Below are 24408 nucleotides of genomic sequence, written 5' to 3'. Positions count from 1 at the left end.
TATTAACGTGGAAGAAGAATGAAGCATCTAACAATCGAGCTAAGTGGGTTACATTTTTTTGGATCATTTGGATGGGGTTTGTGCTCGTCTCTTGATGTGGATGGGATGTGTGCTAGTTTTTAGCAAACATGCCAGGTAAACTCCTGTCGTATTTAGTCCAGACAATTTTGTAACTTTTCATTTAAAGTATTCAGAATGTTTCTGTACAGTTATGAGTAGGAGAAAAAGAAAATCTGTGCTGGTGTGTGTGGCTGGAAGTTTGATTGTGATGTGACACGGCAGTGTGCATGGCAGGCAGTTTTGTTTGTGCTGTTTGCTTGTGGGGATGATTGTGTGTTACTGTATTCCTTTGCTGTTACTGTTGCTGTGTTAGGTTCTGTGGCAGTGGGTCCTAATTGGTGGTGTACTTTGCAGCACAGCCATGTTGTTCTTTGATTCTGTTTTGCCTGCTGCAGACAGCTTTTCAAAGCCTACTGCTCAATATGAGCATGAAGGGATGTCACTGTGTTTGTCTGCAGCTGCTGCTGGACAACACTACTGTCACTCGTTGTTTTAATGTGTGTCCCTTTTGCTCACTGCCTCATTCTCTACACCCCCCCCTCCCTTACACACTCCCTCCCAACCAAAATACGGCCTCCTGTGTGAATTCAGTCAGTTTGTCGAGTACACTGATTCTCTTCTCTCTTTAATTTGCACTGCTTTTCATGGCTGACATGCTTTCTTTAAGTCTAGTGTTTTTTTTCCTGCCTTTTTCTGTGTGTGTGTGTGTCAGATCCCCCCGAGTTCAGCCCGGACCAGCCAAAGAATATCCAGGTAGTGGAGGATGAAGCAGCGCTCCTACCCTTACTGGTTTCTGGCAATCCAGACGACATCTCCTGCAAATGGCTGTTCCACAAGGAGGAATTGCACAAAGGTGATGTCTTTATACAGCCAGCATACGGACTCTGTAGAGCAAAGCCAACAACTGTACATTTTTTACCATTATTTTACCAGGTAAGTATGCTAAAAACATACTCTTATTTACAGCAATGACCTGGGAACAATTAGGGTTAGCTGTCTTGCTCAGGGGACAAAACTACAGATCTGTGTACCTTGTCGGCTAGGGGAAATTGTTTCCAGTTTTTTCATGTACTGACCCAACTCTTTTGACCATTAGGCTACACTACTGTTCCACACCAGGGACTGTTTTTGACCTCATTGGGTGATGGGGTGGGGAGGTGGGTAACAAACTCAAAATACTTTAAAACAATTCCAAACAACTCCAATCTTTCACAAATGTTTTGTACGGTACACACAAACAGACTTAGGTGTTTGTTGGTTTACAACTGAAATAAAAACAGCCAGATAAGCCCCATCTCTGACAAAAACCCTCCATCATCTTTCCTCCTCCCTCGCTACCTTTCCTCCATCCTAATACTTCAAGTCCAGTCTCAAGGACATCAAAGAGGAACTCAAAAATTCCAGACCAATAGCTTTGCAGGTTAGAACACATGACAAAGAAATGGAGCAGAGAGCACTCTGCAGTTTGACACTTTTTTTTTTGGACCAATTTGACAAGTTTCTGTTTGGTTTTGATTTTCCTGTATAGATGTTGGATGCATTTAATAAACCAATCCCCAGTGTCACCTTGAAAGTACCACAACAAGTTGGAGCCATTGTACTTGATCAAAATAATTTTCCATTTAAAGAAATATAACAACAAGATCCACATTAGCTAACCTTGGAGAGTGAAGTATATACAAAAGTCTAAGATTGAAAAATAAATAACGGTTGGGTATGAAGCCAATCTGGGTTGTGTGGAATAGATTTCCCACAGTTGTATGTCGTTTGGCCACAGACCTTTTGATCCGTGTTAAGGAAAGAAACTGACCTTTATGACCTTACCTCTTCCAGATCTCTCAAACATTCTTCGTAGGGCAACAGAAGGTCACACAATGTTTTATAAAATGCACTGGATCAAGAGTCTTGCTCCTTGTATTTTGACCAGGGAGATCACTGCATTTCTCTATGAATTTCTGCATCTTTAAAGGGCTAGGGTTTGCTTTAGACTATATAGAGAATAAATCGTAAAACTGATGGAATATCTCATTAATGTCCTTCAAAGACATTCCCTATTCACTGCTCTGTCCCTGTGGATTATTTGATTACTCTGATTTTCAGCTTTCTAGCCAAAGGATTGTGCTTTTTGTTTGCAAATCCCAAAAAAATGGTGTGGTATAATGAAAGAATTTAGTCATTTTAATGGAGAGAATCTGATTGTGGGTGAATCTCAAATATGTTGATAAATGAAAATAAATAATCAAAACTGTAAAGAAACTATAATGGACATTACACAACATTCCTAGAGTTTTTGGCAGGAGCCTAATGGTCAAGAGCATGGAGTCAGTAATTCACCTGCCATTATGTCACTTCATTAGTCTTGAATTTGTGGGCTGAATGACAAAAATATTAAAATGTATCCATAATGCTGATTATCAGCTAAATATAAAACAGCCAGTTCCAAATACTGGATGAATATAGGAACATTTTTGTAAATTTTTAATGTGAAAAACCTGGACGTTGTTAAAGGCCAAAAGCAGCCCTCAAGGCAACATTGTTTAGACACCCCTGCCCTAATGGCGCTATTTTTATTCAAGATGGCAATTTTAATTTAAGATAGCTTGTCTTTTTTGTGTGTGTCTCTAGTCCTCTCTAAGCCACTGCAATCACGTTCCCGGCCCTAAACCCTCACCTTAACCCCTCCCAGCACACATACTGTCTGGAAAGGTTATCCAGTCATTGTTGCAGCACAGTGTTGGTCTGACAATATGGGCTATTGTTTCTGCAGGAAAACCGCTGGGCTAGTCAATAAAACACCATTAGATGTTACTTATAGGTCATGAGATGCTTAAGGACATGTGGTTTATGCATTTAAAATATGCATGGGTGTGTTCAATGTCTGTGTGGGCTTGTGTGTTCCAGAAAGGGATCCACGTTACCACTTTATTGAGAACACAGCATTTGAGGTCTGGAATGTGACAAGGAGAGACTCTGGGGTATACATTGTGGTGTGTACCAATGAGGTTGGGTCCGAAAATACCACCATCACTCTTGACGTACAGTGTAAGTCTGATCCACTGCCATTGAATCTGGTCTTTCAAGGCCACTCAGTACTGTTAGCCCACTAAGCTCAGGTGTAGACTCAAAACACAACCCTCGGCAACAGTGATTGTAAGGTGCGGTTTTAATGATGGAAACTTATCAAAGTTTTCTAAAGACCTCATTATTGAAACCAGAACCTAGTCCCTGTGTTGCCTAAGGTCTGCTTATTTTTAACTAGTTCAGGTCTCAACAATTGCAAGTGAACCAAACGTCTTCAGGGTTCAGGACATTTTTTGGCCCCACACAAAATGTGATTCACAGAGTCACCAATGTTACACAAAAGCGTTTTATACACTATACTTTATACCACGGCGGTCATGTCAGCCCGGAACCAACCGCCTGACAAATCCCAGTCCCCTTAGGGCTGCTTCCACTTTTAATGACTAAATAATAGCCGTGTTCTGAATGTAGGTCTGAATGTTCCACTGAAACCCACAGTGCAGTACAAGTCTAATGTACAGACGGCTCTCTCCTGATCTGATGGAACCTGACAGTTGGAGGTATCCATAATGTATGGAGGGCTGTAATACCTTTTATGGGTGGCGCTGTAGCCCACTTAACAGTGTCGTTTCTGGTTAAATGCCAGATGACTCAGGGGTATGTGAGAAGACATTAAGTGACTCTGGTGATTGCACCAGTGTGCTAGGTATGAACATGGACGTTGGGGCACTAATGCTGCTATAGCTGTAATTACATTATACAGAGAGGAAGAGAAGAGCACAAAGCCAGTTAGATAAGGAGGCATTATAGTACAGTATGTTGGTGGAATGTCACAGTGCAGCTATATCCAGGATATAATAAATTAGGAAAAGTAAGCCATGCCTGCCGACTTCAGTCCCTCTTAAAGTTTATGTGGGGACTCAATGTTCGGCAGAGGCGGGTAACAGTAGGGAGTCAGGACAGTAAAATAGACGGTAAAAAAAGCATACCGTGATTTAATTTGATGGGTGATCATAGCATATTTTGTTGGTTCACTTAGAGAAAGGTAATTAGTCGTGATGTCTTAGTAGGATCCGTGATGCATAGAGTATATTAACACATAATTTAAGAGAGATTTGGGAGTCAGTGAGTGGTGACTTAAGTTCTAAAGTAGAATTGTCTTCCTTGAAGTTCTTCTTTCTTTTGCTTACTCCCACAGATGCACCTAGTGTGAAGATGGAGGTGAACCCAGTGTATGTGGTGGTAGGGGAGACTGCAGACCTGTTATGTGTTGCAGACGCCAACCCCATAGTTGAGGATGGCATGTTTTCCTGGAAATGGCTGGTGAGAGCCTCCACATAAGCATATTACTCCTGTTTTTATTTCCCTTCACCTGGACTGCTTTCTTTTATTTGAGCCTTTCTTACCGTTTATCAATACCGTTCTTAAAAGCAGCGGTGTGCGTATTTCACCAGCTCTAACGATTCTTTCACCCTACCTCTACTGGCTTCCAGCTCCACATTGGGCCCGAAAACAGAAATATAGCTTCCATTACCGACCAGTGCATAAAGGGCACATTTGTCAATGTACGCTCTGTGTCCCGTATCTACTGCCCTCACTTCTCTTTTACTCTTTAACTTTCTATTTATCCGTCTTCTGGGACTGTACATCTTTACTGGATTTGCACTTGAGGGTTTGGGGGTGTATAAAGGCATGCTGGCTGTCCTTATGTTGTTCTCATCCTCCCGTCCTCCTCTCATTCACTCCTCTGTCTTCCTCAGGGCGATGGGGAGATGGAGGAGATCGGGGAGCAGAGCCAAGACGAGGCCACCGGACTCCTGACCATCCAAGGGGCAAGTCGAGCTCACGCAGGACGCTACCAGTGTACAGCCGACAACAACATAGCACCCCCCGCCAGCACGGACGTCCTGCTGGTGGTACACTGTGAGTCTAGGAAGCTCTACCGAGATTTATTTCTCGCACGGTGTGAAAAAATTAACCCTGCGATTGGGTGGAAAAGGGCTGCAAAGGGATTCTTAACTATTGGTTCCTGTGTCCCAAGGAATTGTTTCTGTGTAGATCTGTGGCATTTGCATATGTGGTATACATTGCATTTGAAAGGTGTTCAGGCTCTTTCACTTTTTCCACATTTTGTTACATTACCGACTAAAATGGATTTGTATTAATAACTAACCCATGATGAAAAAGCAAAAATAGCCAAGAATATCACATTTGCAAAAGGACTCAAAACGTTGTCCTGTCAGAAGGTGAACCCTCACCCCAGTCTGAGGTTCCGAGTGCTCTGGTAAAGATTTTCATCTAGGATCCATCTCTACTTTGCTCCGTTCACATTTCCCTGGATCCTGACTAGCCTACCAGTTCCAGCTGCTGAAAATCATCCCCACAACATTATACTTTTCAACATTACCCTGTATCTGTCAATCCTTTTGTTTGTACATGTACAGTGTGATATCTGGAAGTGTGTCTGTCTTGTCTTGTGTAGTTAGGCCAGAGCTACACAAAGGGGCTCAGTGGAATAAGGTGGCGAGCAGAGGTGATGGCACTGGAACAGCTGAGGTAGTGTGTCAGGGAGAGGGTATCCCGCGGATTGACTTCTCCTGGACAAAAAATGGTGTGCCCATGGACTTCACAGACCCAAGGTGAAAACTTTCCATCTGGTTTTCACATTCTACTGGTTACATACACACGTACATACACAGGCATGCAGACACACACAGACCCACGCACACTTACACATAAAAATGACAAGATATCTTGCATGCATGGGTGTTGCAAAATAAATGTACACGTACATGCTGATCAACCACTGTTCAGTAATCTAATCTGCTTGCATGAGTCAACAAGTGTCTATTCTGCCAGGCACTGAAATAGAATAGGATTCTATTTGAGATGCATGAGTCCCACGTCTCCCTTCCACCAGCATTCTAACCCAAATATGAGCATGGAGGGACTATTCAAAGATACGTACAAAAAAAACACCTTGATGTCCATTTAATCTGTAGATTAATCCTCTGATTAATACTCCTAGTCAACTTCCAGTACAAAAATAGGACTGTGCATTTCAGGTAAAAAATTACAATGCAGTGTTTATTTCCTGGTAATTTCATATCTTAATCTCTGTGAATGTTTCATGCGTGCTTCAACCTGTCCCATAATTAATATAGTGGATTCACATTTAATTATGGCCGTAGAGAAAGGTCGCACAATGGCCCCGCATTCACTACGTAGTTTTTTGCTTATTACTGTTTATTTTGTTTTTATTATTGTTCATGCTGCACTGTTGCTCATACAGTATGATCGATTAACACTTTTGTATGTGTTAATCACTGAATACAGACTTTTTCAATACTTACCGGAGTGCTTGCATTGATTCCTTTGTCCTGCCGCCAATTTATTTACCAATACAGAAGAAATGCAAATGTGCTGGTATCCTATGTAGATCTCGGACAAGTTACTGCAGTCTGCCATTACCAAGCATTTTACTCGCAAATGTTAAATCCCTGGACAATAATGGATATAATGGAGGGAATAATGGAATAACGGATGAACTATACGCACAGATAGATTTTCAACGGGACATTGTGAACTGCTGTGTGCTGGTTTTTGTTGAGACTGGCTAGTCCCTATGGTGCCTGACACGGCCATTACCCCAGCTGGTTTTTCCATCTTTCGGCAGGACAGAACTCCCAAGTCAGGTAAATGTAAATGCGGAGGGGTCTGCTTTATGGTGAACTCTCGCTGGGGTTCAGCTGTTGCATTACTTTCAACACACTGCTCACCAGACCTGGTGCTCCTAACTATAAAATACGGCCCTTCCACTTTCCGCAGGAATTCAGATCCGCTATAATCACAGCAGTCTACATACCCCCACAGGCGGATAAAACGCGTGTACTGGAGGACTTATACAGAGTAATAAATGGACTAGAGGACGCTCACCCTGAGGCAGCCTCTATTGTTGTTGGTGACTTCAACAGGGCAAATATGTAATAAGTTTTGCCGAAATACCACCAGCACATTAACTTTCCTACCCATGGGAATCAGACTTTTGACCGTTGTTATAAACAAATACAGAACAGCTACAAACCCCCCTGATCACACAGATCACACATTCTCCCTTCCTACAGACAATGCCTAAAACAGGATAAACCAAATGTTCAGCTAGTTCAACCCTGGAATGAGGAATGCATGACCACTTTCCAGGACTGGTGGGGGAGTCTGCGGACCGCAAGGCACTCCAGAGGGTGGTGAGGACTGCTGACCGCAAGGCCCTCCAGTGGGTGGTAAAGTCTGTTGACCGCAAGGCCCTCCAGAGGGTGGTGAAGTCTGCGGACCGCAAGGCCCTTCAGAGGGTGGGGAAGTCTGTTGACCGCAAGGCCCTCCAGAGGGTGGTGAAGACTGCTGACCGCAAGGCACTCCAGAGGGTGATGAGGACTGCTGACCGCAAGGCCCTCCAGTGGGTGGTGAAGTCTGCGGACCGCAAGGCTCTCCAGTGGGTGGTGAAGTCTGCGGACCGCAAGGCCCTTCAGAGGGTGGGGAAGTCTGTTGACCGCAAGGCCCTCCAGAGGGTGGTGAAGACTGCTGACCGCAAGGCCCTCCAGAAGGTGATGAAGTCTGCAGGGCACGTCATCGGCTGCCATCTCCCCTCCGTGCAAAGCATCTACCATACACGATGCCTGAGGAAAGCATAGAACATCATCAAAGACTACAGCCACCCCGGCTATGGTCTCTTCACACTGCTGCCGTCTGGTAAATGCTAAAGGAGCATCAGAGCATGCACTTCCAGACTCACAAACAGTTTTTTTTCCTCAGGCCATAAGGCTTTTTAACCAGCAACACTGATCTTTGATCATATTGTTCACATTAACATTCCAAAGGCTCAGATGTCTTTCTATTTACAGTGGATATAAAAAGTCTACACACCCCTGTTAAAATGCCAGGTTTTTGTGATGTAAAAGAATGACACAAAGATAAATCACGTCAGAACAGCACTTTTAATGTGAACAATTCAATTGAAAAACAAACTGAAATCTTTGAGGGGGAAAAATGAAAAATAAAAACCTTACAATAACCTGGTTGCATAAGTGTGTACACCCTATTATAACTGGGGATGTGGCTGTGTTCAGAAATAACCAATCACATTCAAAATCATGTTAAATAGAAGTCATTAAACACCTGCCATCATGTAATGTACATACATACATACATCTTCTTCCGCTTCATCCGGGGCCGGGTCGCAGAGGCAGCAGTCTAAGCGGAGATGCCCAGACTTCCCTCTCCCCAGAAACTTCCTCCAGCTCTTCCGGGGGGACACAGAGGCGTTCCCAGGCCAGCCGGGAGACATAGTCCCTCCAGCGGTGAGACGGGACCGGAACACCTTCCCAGGAAGGCGTTCCGGAGGCATCCAAAACAGATGCCCAAGCCACCTCAGCTGACCCCTCTCGATGTGGAGGAGCAGCGGCTCTACTCTGAGCTCCTCCCGGGTGACCGAGCTTCTCACCCTATCTCTAAGGGATCGCCCAGCCACCCTGCGGAGAAAGCTCATTTCGGCCGCCTGTATCCGGGATCTTGTCCTTTCGGTCATGACCCGAAGCTCATGACCATAGGTGAGAGTAGGAACGTAGATTGACCGGTAAATCGAGAGCTTCGCCTTGCATCATGTAATGTGTCTCTGATTAATCACAAATCAAGTTCAGCTGTTCTAGTAGGATCTTCCTGACATTTTCTTAGTTGCATCTCCATGCAAAAGCCATGGTCCGCAGAGAGCTTCCAAAGCATCAGAGGGATCTCATTGTTGAAAGATATCAGTCAGGAGATGGGTACAAAATAATTTCCAAAGCATTAGATATACCATGGAACACAGTGAAGTCATCATCAAATGGAGAAAATATGGAACTGGAAGTCCCACCAAAATGTATGAAAAGATGAGAAGAAAACTGGTCAGGGAGGCTTCCAAGTGGCCTACAGCAACATTAAAGGAACTGCAGGAATTTCTGGCAAGTACTGGCTGTGTGCTACATGTGACAACAATCTCCTGTATTCTTCATATAAATGGGCTATGGGGTAGGGAAGCCTTTTCTTACAAAGAAAAACATCCAAGCCTAGCTGATGTTTGCAAAAACAAACATCAAGTCCCCCAAAAGCATGTGGGAAAATGTGTTATGTTCTGATGAAACCAAGGTTGAAATTTTGGCCATAATTCCAAAAAGTATGTCTGGCGCACAAACAACACTACAGATCACCCATCGAACACCACAAGTGTCACTGCGAGGACGGTTTGAAATAGGCTCCTAGGGGCAGGAATTAAGTCGTGCAAAGCTAGAAAAACGCCCTTCATCATTGAGAAGCAAAGAAAAGCCAGGCTGAAGTTTGCAAAAGACCATAAGGATTGGACCGTAAAGGAATGAAGTAAGGTCATCTTCTCTGACGAGTCAAACACCTGGTCGTCAAATGGTTAGGCGGAGACCTGGAGAGGCCTACAAGCCACAGTGTCTCGCACCCACCGTGAAATTTGGTGGAGGATCGGTGATGATCTGGGGATACTTTAGCAAGTCTGGAATCGGGCAGATTTGTCTTTGTAAGGATGAATGAATCAAGCCAAGTACAAGGTTATTCTGGAATAACACCTATTTCCCAAATCTGAGAATTGTTTTTTCCAGCGGGACAATGCTCCATGCCACACAGCCAGGTCAATCAAGGTGTGGATGGAGGACCACCAGATCAAGACCCTGTCATGGCCAGCCCGATCTCCAGACCTGAACCCCACTGAAAACCTCTGGAATTTGATCAAGAGGAAGATGGATGGTCACAAGCCATCAAACAAAGCCGAGTTACTTTAATTTTTGTGCCAGGAGTGGCATAAATTCACCCAACAGCAATGTGACAGACTAGTGGAGAGCATGCCAAGACGCATGAGAGCTGTGATAAAAAAATCAGGGTTATTCCACCAAATATTGATTTCTGAACTCTTCCTAAGTTAAAACATTAGTATTTGTTGTTGAAAAATGAATATGAATTTGTTTTCTATGCATTATTTGAGGTCTGAAAACAATGCATCTTTTTATTTATTTTTCACACGCACACACACACACACACACACACACTCATGTGACTAGTTCACTAACACCAGATGCATGCACACCAGACACATGAACACCAGACGCATGCACACCAGTCGCATGTACACCAGGCACATGCACACCAGATGCATGCACACATCCCTTAAGCAAGCATGTCTAACAATTTAGAACTTAAATTACTGTATCATGACAATGTGGCAGAATACTCATGATGGTGGATAATTAGATTTGTTTCCATACTACTTTCATTCAGTATTTCACCATTCTAAGTTAATGTTGGGTTTACCCTAAAACTATGCAAATACCATGTATAATGTTGCTTGGATGTGTGAAATTGGATAGCTTAGTCCACATCTGCAGGTCATCACAGTGACTGCTGTCTGCCTATAGCTATTGATTGAATGTGTGTGTGTGTGTACTGCAGGTACCAGGAGAAGACAGTGAGGAAGGGTTTATTACACACCAGCACCATTACCGTGGTTAATGTGAGTGCAGCGCTGGACTACGCAGTATTTACCTGCACAGCTCGCAACTCTCTGGGAGAAGACACACTCGACATTCAACTGCTCAGCACCAGTATGTTAGTTTTTTCCGTTTAAAACATTAAAACTAAATTAACAACAAAATGAAAAAACTAAATGAATTATTGGTGAATTGGTGAACTGATTTTATGATAATATTTATATATCGCACCAATCAATTATATCAAGAGTTCATTAAATTGGCCTGTAATGGAGGGTGTCAAGATAGAAGCTGTTACTCAAAAAACCAAACCTAACACTGTTCATGCCACAAGACATTCTATCCCTACAGTGTTACCAAGTATGGTGGTTGCAGTATCATGCTGTGGGATTGAGGAGGGCACAGTAAATATTTATATGAATGTTTTGATATTCTTCTTTAGTTATAGCCTCTGCCATGGGCAAATTCCGGGCTGGGTCAGTATCTGTATTTTGTCAGGGTACATACATTCTCAGTACCAAATGTGTTACTTTTTATCTTTGAGACCAATAATGTACAAAATATATTATTTTTCGATCCTCCTTATGAACGCAAGAAATTATGGCAAATTAATTTTTTGTTGGTGACTACATAGTTGCTAGTACTAAAATGAACTAAAATAAACCAAATTATGTTTAGTGCTTGAAAATATACCCCTTTTGAGGCCTTTAATGTGAAGAATACATAGGATTTTAGTCAAAGGCCAGAGGTTAGGTCAGACAACAGGGTCCAGGACAGTTGCTGTGGCGTAAAGCACATATCTTACAGACTAGTCTCATTTAGCTCACCAACAGACCAACTTAGCTTCCCTCCCCCGAGTTTGTATGTTTTTGTGCGTGGTCACTCTTACCCAATACTTTATTAGTCCTTTCCAACAGCCTTCTAATGGTCTGGATGAACCCTTCAGCTTTTAGAGGAAATCATCTCCTTCCACCATTGAAAGAGTTAGTCCTCAGAGTCAGACATCCCTTACCTTGTTTATTACCAGGGAGTATCTTTCTTTTATCCCCTTTATCCTTCTCTATCAATCAGATAACACTGCAGCGTGGCACTTCCTTCTCTGCATGCTCATGCTCTGGGTAGCCACCAAGTGTAGTTGCCCCCCGGCCAACATTGGACACATTTAATGTTTACAATAAAGTGTGAAATACAATCCAATATTCACAGCATTTTTTCTGTCCCTCCTTTTCTTTACTGCCTTGAATATTCATAATTAATCTGACGCAGCGGTTGTGATAATACTTTCTTTCTTATCATCAGAAGGCCGGGCGGGGAAGAAAAGGTTTTCTTTCCCTATTCGGCTTGCTACAGCAGTTTGCATTTAAAGGAGACAGAGATCCAAATAAGACTGACCCCTCTGCCCTCATATCTTATGAGCGGAACTGATAATGGAAATGATTTACTCGGCAAACCAAGCTGCCTGCTTGCCTGCAAGCCTAGCTTCACTTTTTCATCTAGTGGTGAACTCTCTTTCTCCTTTGTTCTTTCTTTATTGTTTACTCGATAATTTATAACCCCTCTCCTCCGAACTCTCCCTCTTTCTGCCTCTACAACTTATTCCCTCTCCCCCTCCCTCTCTCAATCCTTCCATCTCTCTCTTTAACACACAGATCACCCAGACCCTCCCTCAGAGTTCCGTGTGGTCGGCTTCAGCCATGCCTCTGTAACTCTACAATGGATCCCAGGCTTCGATGGAGGGTTGGTGCAGAGATTCCGTGTGAGGTGATTGAGTATTGACTACAATGTGGCCAGAAATGATGTGCAAAATACATGGTTGTCAATCAGTAAACCAATGGGCTGTCCCTTGGCAATTGCGGGCCCCAGGCTAGATTTGTTTGGGGGGGGTGGACATCTTAGTTGATTCGTTGTGGTGATGTGTTACAGTACATTTGTAGCAATTATACCCATTTGCCATGATGTGTATAGAAAAGGTGAATATAATGAGAAGTTAGAAAGCATTTGGAAAAAGGCAAAAGACATACAAATCTTTAAGGTGAAAAAAATCAAGGTTGGGAAATATCTTTCCTTCTGTGTAAAAATAAGAGACCCATATTGTTAGACCCATATTTGACCACATTCCTATTTCTATGCTTTAATCAGTAATTTCCATGCTATAATCAGTGTTCAAACACTTTATTGAAAAATGACAGGACATGCCTACCTCCATAAAGCTTCTCTGAAGCTTTTGTGCGTCATAGATAAAATTCCTAGCAGCCAATGACTTTGATGCAAGAAAACTGAAAATCTGTTTGCCCTCATTTTTACATATTAATGGTGCAACCAGAGGTGATAAAAGACTATAATTTTTACTTCACTCACAAAAATGTATGGGAAGACATTTCCCACAGTCCCTTCAGGAAATCTTACCACAACTATTTTCTTCTGATGTCTGCCTCAAAGCAAAAACTCAAGAAGGACGTACTGGTGTTATTGTCAATAAATACACGGTCAGATCAAACTGATTTGAGAACACAAAGTGAATAATGTTCCAGTGTCCTTCCAGATGAGATTACAAGAGCAATCAGTGGCTTTATTAAAAATGTGAATGAGAAGTCATGACCCCATGGTGACAATACATACTTACCGGAACCAAAAGCCTTACATTAAAAGCAACATCATCGACACTGAGCTAAATGTCAGAGCAGCTGCTGTTAAGAAGCAGTTAAAAATCTGATGGCTTACAAGAAATCTCATAAGACGTACTGGCAATCCATAAAACTGTCAGTACCTGACTCAGATTTGCAAGCTAAAAAGGGCCTCAGCCACAAACTGCCCATTGACACAGATCTAACAGGTGAGCTATATGCTAGCATTGAGGCAAATATCACTGATCCTTAATTGAGAACAACTGTGACTAGGTTATCTCATTCTCTGTTGCTGATGTGAGTAACACCTATAAACAGCGCATCATATGAAGGGCTGTTGAACAGATGCCTGAACCAGGTCACATATTCAAAGCATGCACAGACCAGCGGGGAAGTGTCTTCACAGAGATTTTCAGCCTCTCCCTGGACCAGTCCATCACAACAACTACTAGCATCAAGCAGACCACCATAGTTGCTGTGCCCAGTAATACAAAAGATACCTGCCGGGGAGTAGTTATTTATTGAAAGAGGTATCAATAAAATCACCAACCTCCCCAACGTAAACAATATTTCCACTTGATCCTCCCCTTCTAAATATTACACAACCTTGACAACGTTCTAGCTATGTGGAGTACATGTCTTTACGGGTCCTGAAACTTAGCACATTCTGAAATAAACCCACTTCATTCCCACCTGATCATATATGCATGCATAATAAAAACCCAAACCTGTTTGTTCATAACCGAATGTCGATGTAGAGGGAAATGTCACCATGGAGCAGCAAGTCTTATGAATGGGCTTAACAAGTAATACTGGCCAAATGACCCTCACAGTTACGTCACTAATATTATGTCCATAAAAATCAGCTTGTCTAACCAAGTACAAAATAATCCATTATAACGGTGCAGTATCGACATCAATAGCTCTCTAAGTAGAATACAGAATACAAAAAATACTACAGATTTAATAACGTCTTCGCTAGTGTAATTGTGTGGACTTTCCAACATGTATTTAATCAGTTTTTACCCAAAATATAGAATATTTTAAATTGAAAGAGCTCATCCTCCTGAGAGTGTAGAGAAAAAAATATATTTAATACATAGCAATATGGAGGATGTAATTTGGATGGGCTTCTATTTACCAGTCCCGTATAATTTTTCAGTGGTTACCATAAATCTAGATATGGATTAGCCCCTATGCTGAGAAATCTTCCAGCAATTACAGCGTACATAAGCAGGGTGGCTTTAGGTTAGCCTGCTAGCAAGGAATGTGAATCACTTTCCTAAATTGCTATAATGAACGTAATTAATTGTATCCAACGTTAGTATTATATTTTCATAGGGTTGCTGTCTAATGATCTGCATTTAGCTTGGTCATACTGCAGTGTAGTGGTGCAAAAAAACACTATTGTACATAAAGTTGTGGACAGCTATAAAACTGTGGAGAACATAACTAAAGCTGCTGAAAACTGTATTTTTCAGGACTGAGGGAGGGAGGTTCTCTAGTACAATGTTATTGAAGGTTGCAGATAGACATTCAGAGCAGACATAATTTCTGTTTAAAAGGCTAGTCATGGCGTACCCTCAACATCCTCATCCCGGACTTCCTCACGGGCCAGCTACAGATGGGGATGCTTCTGCCCTGCTTACTCTCAACACAAGGGCCTCTCCGTGGTTCACGCTAAGTCCCCTCCTGTACCCCTTGTTCACCCACGGCTGCCACGCCCAACTCCAACACCATAATCACGTTTGCTGACAACAACGATGGTGGCCCTGATCATTGATTGCAATGAGACAGCTTGTAAGGTGGAGGTCCGGGCCCACTGCAATGTGACGCCAGGAAAACAATGTCTCTCTCAATGTCAGTAAAACTAAATAACTAATTGTGGGTAACAGGAAAGGGGAGGTTGAAGTGGAGCGTGGAGAGCTACAGAGTGTGTCTACTTCCAAAACCTTGACTTTGCTGACACACTTGCTCACACTCCAATCATTCACACTTGTTTATGCACGACATTAACACATGTATATGGACACATGTATACCCGACACCTATTGTTGCAAAGCACTTACAAAGCATGTAGAGGTCTGTAGTTTTTATCATAGGTACACTTCAACTGTGAGAGACGGAATCTAAAACTAAAATCCAGAAAATCACATTGTATGATTTTTAAATAATTAATTTGCATTTTATTGCATGATAAGTATTTGATCACCTACCAACCATTAAGAATTCCGACTCTCACAGACCGGTTAGTTTTTCTTTAAGAAGCCCTCCTGTTCTCCACTCATTACCTGTTTGAAATCGTTACCTGTATAAAAGACACCTGTCCACACACTCAATCAATCAGACTCCAACCTCTCCACAATGATCTGTGTAAGGACATCAGGGATACAATTGTAGACCTGCACAAGGCTGGGATGGGCTACAGGACAATAGGCAAGCAGCTTGGGGAGAAGGCAACAACTGTTGGCGCAATTATTAGAAAATGGAAGAAGTTCAAGATGACGGTCAATCTCCCTCGGTCTGGGGCTCCATGCAAGATCTCACCTCGTGGGGCATCAGTCATCATGAGGAAGGTGAGGGATCAGCCCAAAACTACACGGCAGGACCTGGTCAATGACCTGAAGAGAGCTGGGACCACAGTCTCAAAGAAAACCATTAATAACACACTACGCCATCATGGATTAAAATCCTGCAGCGCACGCAAGGTCCCCCTGCTCAAGCCAGCGCATGTCCAGGCCCGTCTGAAGTTTGCCAGTGACCATCTGGATGATCCAGAGGAGGAATGGGAGAAGGTCATGCAGTCTGATGAGACTGATTTTGCTTTTTGGTCTAAACTCCACTCGCTGTGTTTGGAGGAAGAAGAAGGATGAGTACAACCCCAAGAACATCATCCCAACCTTGAAGCATGGAGGTGGAAACATCATTCTTTGGGGATGCTTTTCTGCAGAGGGGACTGGACGACTGCACCGTATTGAGGGGAGGATGGATGGGGCCATGTATCGCGAGATCTTGGCCAACAACCTCCTTCCCTCAGTAAGAGCATTGAAGATGGGTCGTGGCTGGGTCTTCCAGCATGACAATGACCCAAAACACACATCCAGGGCAACTAAGGAGTGGCTCTGTAATCTCAAGGTCCTGGAGTGGCCTAGCCAGTCTCCAGACCTGAACCCAAAATAACATCTTTGGAGGGAGCTGAAAGTCTGTATTGCTCAGCGACAGACCCGAAACCTGAAGGATCTGGAGAAGGTCTGTATGGAGGAGTGGGCCAAAATCCCTGCTGCAGTGTGTGCAAACCTGGTCAAGAACTACAGGAAACTTTTGATCTCTGTAATTGCAAACAAACGTTTCTGTACCAAATATTAAGTTCTGCTTTTCTGATGTATCAAATACTTATGTCATGCAATGAAATGCACATTAATTACTTAAAAATCATACAATGAGATTTTCTGGATAATTTCTTTTTGATTCTGTCACTCACATTTGAAGAGTACCTATGATAAAAAATTACAGACTTCTACATGCTTTGTAAGTGGGAAAACCTGCAAAATCAGCAGTGTATCAAATACTTGTTCTCCCCACTGTAGATAGCAAAAAAATTATTTCAAAAAAATTAATTCTGTGTATAACACAAAAAAATATGAAAAATGTGATGGGGTCTGAATTCTTTCCTAAGGCACTGTATATACTGTGACTCTCAAAAGTATTCATCCCCTTGGACTTTTCCAGATTTGATTGTGTTACAGCATTTAATCAATGTGCATGTAATCAGGGTTTTTTTGCCACTGACCAATACATAAAAGTAGATTATGTCAAAGTGATGATAATCTGGCATTTTTTTCTAAATTAATACAAAATATGAAACAGAATAATTGATTATATTTAATGAGGTACTTATTTAATATATTTAGACCATTACAAAAAATATATGCACTCAGTTAATCTGATAAGAGTGTCTGGTAAATAAATAACATTTACAAATAAAATTATAAACACCGCTGATGCACCACTACATTTCCAGATTTTTATTTCTTATTCTCAACAGAAACTTAAGACTGGGACTCAGTTGCAAAATGTTTTGCTTATGCTTGGTGCCAGCCTAGTAACTTTTTTTGAAAGTGGGACTGAAAACATTCAAAATACACTGTAAATATCTAAAGCAATGTACAAATTCTACTAAAAATAATGTGATGTCACGTCAAGTCCATATTGAGCTTAAAGAAAGTGTTCTTTATCTGTAATGCTCTTGTATGAAATTAAAACTGTATATTACATTAACAGCTCCATTAAAGCAAATTCTGTGATTAACTTAATTACTCATCTTAGAATAATGTGATTGTTTTGCGATTGTTAGGAACCCATGTGTATATTGGTCTTTATAGACATTGTATGAAGAAGACTAAATCATTGTTCAATTATATTTCACTCCAATCATGTTTGAGACAATCCAAGGACTAAGATACTATTGATTAACAGGTACCATTGGACTGGCTCTGTGAGTTTCCTCTACATAGATGTGTTCCCCCCAACAGCGAATATCTTCACTGTGACCGGCCTGTTCCCTGCCACCACATATACCTTTTCTGTCAACGCACTCAACTCACTTGGGGAGAGCAGCTATGCAGACAACAACACAGTACTCACCGTCACCACTGAGGGTCAGTTTAGAGCAGGTTCACAAAATGACCTGTGTGTTTAGGAGATGGACAGCTTTCAGAATTCTTTGGTTTGGACACTTCTTCAGCTGGTATTGAAATCCGACCTCATTTTGTAAAACAGAAATTCTATTGGTACAGGTGGAATAGGATGTAATTTGAGATTTAACCCAGCTTTATCTGTACAACAACCAAATTCATGGATTGTTTTCCTTTTTTTCATGGTTATATAACTCAGAGTGGGAAGAAACATTCCAAGAAGTGGATACTACGGGTAAGTTTATCATTTCATTTTTGTGTGTGTGTGTGTGTGGGGGGGGGGGGGGGTATGCAGCTGTAATGGCCATGTTCTTAAATGATATCTCCTTTCTTTGTGTTAGTCTTTTATCAATTAAGGAAATGAGAGGGAATAAGTGACAGATGGAGTATAATTTTCAGCTTTCATATTTGTAATCCCTTATCTTGCATTGTGGACCAACATACGTGTTCCGTTCCTGATTTAGTCTCTTTCCAACCCAGAATTGAGTGGATTGTCACTGTATCAGACTGTGATATTGGCAGTGGTTGGCGGGGCACTGCTGTTGGCCCTCAACTGGCTAAGTTTTCTGGGTCTGAGATGGAAGAAGAAGCAGGGCCAGACAGGTAAATGAGCCAATACCATTGTCAAGCCTGTTTGACTGTTTTCTTTGTCAGTACTGTCTTAGGAATCTCTACCCTTTTGGTTACCAAAGAGATGACCTGACATCTTAATGGAGCTGTCATTTCTGCTTTTATTCTTCTCACTTTCTATATTTCTTTTTGTGTCTCACTTAGCATTTCGCTTCTTCCTTTCCTTTTAAATATATCTCCATCTGCCTCTATCTTGAACAACCTCCCTCTGGAACCATTCTTTAAGGATGTCACGTCTTTCTTCCTTGCATCTTCTCCTTTATCTCCTTTATTTTATCCCTCTCTCCATCTGTCTCCCTAAATGTCCTTTTCCTAAACTGTCAGGTTGCCGATCTCTTTACCTCACATCTCTCTCCTCTCCATTCTTCCACTCTCAGGCCTCTTCATTTCTGTGGCCTCTTTTAATTCTTTAAATTACCCCTCTCCCATTTCTAATCCCTACTCTCTCTCTCTGCCTCCCTCCCTGTCTCCTCTAGAGAGTAAAGAGGGTGTTGTGGATGGGAAGAAGAGTGAAGGAGATGGGTGAGTCATCATCCTAATCTGTGTGAGTCCAGTACCCAGTAGTGAGTTCAGTCCTGTGGGTGGAGACAAATGGCTGTTCGTCCGATCCCTGGTAGAGGTTGCAGCTGAAACCCTGCCTTAATTACAGACCACACCCAGCACCAAAACATAGAGAGTAGATCATGTAATGTAGCCGACCCTCCAATCAATCACAATATTAATGCAGTTATGGAGCAAACAAACAGAACAAACACAGGTGCCACTATAATATTTTAAATATAATATGCCGTTTGGCACTGATGGGAAACAAGGCATCAGTAAACCAGTTGTCCCTTACTTTTACCATTCTAACCATAGTACTAGCCAAACCATGGTAACCAATATTGTAGCCAATACTGTAGTCAATGTGTAGTCTAGTTTCTTTTTATTGGTCCAAGTCAGAGACTGCCTGGGCTAGAGCGTATTAAAAAAAAAACATGAGACATTTGAAGGGGAGGGAGGGCAGCTAGTTGATTATAGAATCATAATATGATTAGGGTACGATTGTGCCGTTGTCCCATTGCCTTTATGCTTTTAGGAAGGAAAAGTGATGTGCTCCTGTGTGTTTAAAAAATGCTGTGGATATATCTGAGGGGTATTTCATGTGTCTGCACGAGTATGTGAGTGGAGAAGTGCTGTAGAAGTGGGAGGAGAGAAGTGACCAAAATAGGCTCATTGCACAAGCGTATGGAAGAAGTTCCGCTTTAGCCAGATGTCGGCATATCAGTTTCTGGTTTACTTAAATCGATCAAACGCTTCCCCCAAAATGTCAGTTTTTAATAGATGTCTCCAAGACCTGCCTAAAATAAGCATTAGTGATGTCCATCGAATTGTTGATGCCTGGTCCCATGCTCCAACAAGCAAGCGGAACAAGGGATTCAAACTCTACGTATCGAGTTATCTGCACAACTACAAGGGTAAGTAGTTTACTATGCTGTAAGCTAGTTAGCGATGTGTTCCTTTTTAGTGTAGTATTAGGCAGGACAATAGAATGCATAAAAATTCACCCTAGCCTCAAAATGGCAAAATAGCGCTGGCTGAGCTGGAACGCTAGCGCGTCATAGTAAGTGAATTGAAACGAACCTTCGTTTAGCCTCTTCTAACCTGAATGAAGCTTAAAATTCCATAGCCTCAAAAAAGCACCAAAACAGGTCTCCTCTTTTATTTTACTACTGTAACCTCATTTCACAACAAAACTGAAAAATAACAACTGGCATAGGAAGTAAACATCTGGTCCTATATGGTATTAGTTGCGCTTAAACCTGCGTTACGTGGAAGTATATAAAAAATCACCTTTTCTGACAATTTCTAGTCTAGCATTTGAAGTCATTGAATGGCGCAAGACATATTTTATTAAAAAGAGGACATTCTCCTGATTGAAATGATGCCCCACTTGTACCTTGAAACTTAAATGAGTCACGTACATTATATATATATTTTTTTCCGTACAACAGCATCACTCATCTTGTTGTTAGTTTAGGTGTTTACTAATGCGGATGAGTATTAGTAAGTAAACCGGAAACTGCAATGCCGACTTCTAGACAAAAGCGTATGTTCGTTACTACGCTCGTGCACAGAGCCTATTTGAGCAGGTTTTCATAATGTTAGTGTGGCGGCACAAGAACCACCACCGCCATCCCCTGGACCGGGGTGCAAACTCACCTCCTGACTGTGTTGAAAACACAAACTAAACGTAGCCCTAAGTCAGTCATCAAATGTTGAAGTTATGCTTTTGCTCTTTGATTATGTGCTGGATTGTCATAATGCATGAATGTACCTATCACAATGTGTGCCCCTTCTGGAAAATCAGATGCCCCTCTACTCATAATTATCGGTCCCGATTTCGAGGTTGGTGGGTGTTGTTTGGATGATTTTGATATGCCTTAATTTAAAAATTGTAATATAAAGATATTACAGTGAGATGGGAGGATGTGGGTGGTTTAGCAGTTGGAATAGTGATATTGTGTTTTTTAACTGGAAGAAACAAAAAATGAAATATAACGTTGGAGGTTAATCATTCCTCTGTCTGTTTTATCCATACCCAGGTCCACTCTGTCCACTGAGAGCAGCTCCACCAGGTATGAGGTCAGAGAGCATCTGAACCCTGCGGCCCAGCGTACCCTCCTCATTGACAACGGATCAGAACCAGACAGCAGCATCTATGAGAGCTATGCTGGGGTGAGAGAAGCAGGGGAGAAGAGTTGAGAGGTGGAGATAAATGGCAAAATTAAAAAGAGGAAGAAACAAGTTATATTGGTGGTTGACAAAATAAAGGTGGGTAAAGAAGGGGTTTATAGAGGAATATGAGAACAATTAAGTAAGAAAGAAAGAGATAAGCGAAAAGAGGTTAAGTAGACAAGGATGAAGTGAGAGTGAGATCTGTTGAAGAGGGGGAGAAGAGGGGAACCAGAGGATTCAGGAATAACAAGGGAAACAAAATATTTCAACGAATAAACACGATTAACTTTCTTGGGGTATGAAAGGGAGATCGATACCACAACATTAGCATGCAAAATACACAAAAGGCCAACAAGGCTTTGAACCCTGCAGAAAAATGTTCCTTTAGACTATAACAAAACCAAACCCTTGAGTGTGGTTAAAGTATGCCCTAATTCAAACACATTCTCCTCCCATATGTATATTTGCAGTTAGCTAAAACAATACATGTAGTCCAGGCTACATCAAATAATGTTTTTCAGGTATCTCACCAGGCAGTACAGGGTACATGCGTACAGTGCAACATCTGTCTCTGTTTTTTACCTAGGAGAGCTCCCACTATTATTACCCCACCAGTGATTACCGTCCATCTCTCTGCACTCACCCAGAAGGGCAAGGTGAAAAAGATCAAAATATTACCTAAGAAAAATGTGCCAGAGCAAACACAGAGACATCTCCCTATTGAACTTTAAAATACGTTTTTTTTTTTAAGATGGCCGTCTCAACGCACTGGAGCCCATAGACCATGAGTATGAAGAAGTAAGGGACTGGTATATGTACCAGGATGTACTGGGCTCATCTGTCCAACTGCCCCGATCCCAGTTCGGCCACAGGTTACCACGGCAAATCGAATTCTGGAAATCACAACCACCCATTCACCAAGAGGTGAGCATAAACAAAGAAGACAAAGTATATAGAATGGAACATCTGTGAGATGGCCCCTTGGTTTGGATGTGTTTTATCAGCTTGAGTTATTTCATTGGCAAAAAAAGAATATGTGAATGGGAAGTTATGGGAATTTGAGTGCCATACAGTTGGTTAAGGTTAGGATGTGGCCCACACTGCTATAGATTGTTGTCATGTCTCTCACCTTCATGGCAAATTATTAATCTCCTACAGGGAATTGGGACGTGCATATCAACCTTGCAGCAGCCAGGCAAAAGGATGGATCCAGTTGTTGTGCAACGCCCGCAGAAAAATGATTACGAATTACCTTTTGAGCTCAGAGGAGAGTTAGTTTAGAAAGCTTAGGCCTTGATTCAAGTATGTTGACAAACCTCAGACCGTATTTGCAAATTGCTGTTCTGGTTTTGGGTACTATTTGAATAAGCCTTCAACTGACTACAGTATTTATGTCAAGCAACACAAAGTGACTTACCATCTAGCAAGCAAACAAGCAAGTTTATTTAAAGAGCACAGTTCATATATAGAAACAATTAAATCCATGAAATTACAATGAAAAGAAAAATATAAAAATGCAATAGAATAAAGAACAGTCAGATTGTTACAGTTCTCTAACCACCCTCCAGGGGGACTCTCCACCCTGGTTTCTCAATCATTGCACTCCAGCGCTAGGATGCACCTGTCAGTCCCTTTGTGAGATAATCTCTGCATCGATGTCTTACCCAGCTGTCTCCAGGGGCTTTTATGCCATGTCTGTACATGCATTTAATATTCTATCCAAAGAATGAAGTTCATCATAACGTTTTTTCTTAGATGTCCACTGTTGATTATAATAAAATCAATAATACTCCATGACTAGGCCTACAGCAGATACAAATATGCCTACATAAAAAAATAAACAAGATACATTCTATATCCAAAACATTTATCTAAAAAAAATCCTTTGCTATAAATGTCACTCAAGCAATAAGAGAGATGGAGAAGTGGATGGGAAGAAATGACAATAAAAATTAAACTTAAAGAGGTGTTTCATTTAGTGGGTGTGCAGGTTTTCCTTCCTCCCCCAAACACTTTCCCTACCTCAATACCCCTTAACCCAGTACTGCAGTATATCTTGCACAGACTCTACTCTCAGACAGGCAGAAAGACACAGAGTTAAGGTAGATAGACATCTGCTGGCGCCGTGAAGCAGGAATTGTGGTGCTGTCCAAGCGGAAACCATCGTCAAGGCATTTGTTTGCCAAAGGCAGCTTACCCTTTTGAACAATCTACTGTTTTGTGGCACATGTCCCTCACAGCAACAGATGAAGCGTGGGATTATTAAAACCCATGGTCATTGCCAAAACGTCCTCCACCTCCCAGCTTCTCTCCCTCAACTTCCCCCTTTCCGTACCCTTCCCCCAACTTCCTCCTCAGCCTCTGAAAATAAGGTACTGAGCCCTCACAGCTTGCCCCTGCAGCAGAAGGTGAGCATCTGAAGGCTATGATAAAGGCAGTAATTGAGTGTGGTAATGTGTTGAGAAGATAAAACTACCATCTCTACAGGCGACCTCTATCCCACTAATCCAGTTGTCTTTTACATTTCATCTGGATATGTTAGAGAGACCATGCAGACATTTACTCCTACTGTGTGATGTGAGAGGAGTGAGAGAAAAGAGAGAGAGGCTGAAATATGCAGTTTAAACTTTAGGTATTAAGTCTATCCTCAGATATTCCTCTATTTTGGCTTTACTGAGTCAGTTGGATAGCTCAAGCTCATTCAAGTTCATTGCTCCTTGCTCTGTTTAGATGCATTTAATTATTACATTTTTCCGCATTTAGAAATGGTTGAAAGTAAAAACATTGTCCTGACAGCCTCTATAAAAACACACAGGGTTGTTCCTTGTGCCATTTCCCGTAATATCTGTGTGTGTGTGTGTGTGTGTGTGTGTGTACAGGACACCACCAATACTTACGTCATACAATAAAATGCAAATTAATTACTTACAAACCATACAATGTGATTTTCTGTATTTTTGTTTTAGATTCCATTGCTCACAGTTGAAGAGTACCTATGATACAAATTACAGACTTCTACATGGTTTGTAAGTGGGGAAACCTGCAAAATCAGCAGTGTATCAAATACTTGTTCTCCCCACTGTAGGTATTCCATTGAAAATGTGTCATTTCCATTTTGATCAA

At 41.8% G+C, this 24408-nt stretch overlaps 1 protein-coding gene across 2 annotated transcripts in view; it reads left to right on the top strand.

Annotated features, from left to right (window-relative positions):
* Positions 1–24180, top strand: part of nphs1 (NPHS1 adhesion molecule, nephrin) — a 72265-nt gene extending 48085 nt beyond the window's left edge. Inside the window, exons 16-30 of one of the 2 annotated variants that reach the window (XM_013139446.4) lie at positions 773–913; positions 2962–3102; positions 4280–4404; positions 4842–5004; positions 5564–5720; positions 10582–10733; positions 12269–12380; positions 17720–17901; positions 18137–18172; positions 18418–18540; positions 19044–19089; positions 21153–21285; positions 21872–21941; positions 22037–22209; positions 22444–24180. In XM_013139446.4, the coding sequence (XP_012994900.2) occupies positions 773–913; positions 2962–3102; positions 4280–4404; positions 4842–5004; positions 5564–5720; positions 10582–10733; positions 12269–12380; positions 17720–17901; positions 18137–18172; positions 18418–18540; positions 19044–19089; positions 21153–21285; positions 21872–21941; positions 22037–22209; positions 22444–22566 (1877 nt within the window). In that variant the 3' untranslated portion in view covers positions 22567–24180. Of the gene's footprint in view, positions 1–772; positions 914–2961; positions 3103–4279; positions 4405–4841; positions 5005–5563; positions 5721–10581; positions 10734–12268; positions 12381–17719; positions 17902–18136; positions 18173–18417; positions 18541–19043; positions 19112–21152; positions 21286–21871; positions 21942–22036; positions 22210–22443 lie in introns of those variants that run through there. The other variant, XM_013139447.4, reaches the window with a different exon arrangement.
* Positions 24181–24408: the final 228 nt, after the last annotated feature.

The sequence above is a fragment of the Esox lucius genome, chromosome 20 (genome assembly GCF_011004845.1).
Source record: "Esox lucius isolate fEsoLuc1 chromosome 20, fEsoLuc1.pri, whole genome shotgun sequence".
Classification (NCBI taxonomy): domain Eukaryota; kingdom Metazoa; phylum Chordata; class Actinopteri; order Esociformes; family Esocidae; genus Esox; species Esox lucius.
Note: the sequence above shows the minus strand (reverse complement) of the source record. Positions and strands in the feature narration are given on the sequence as shown.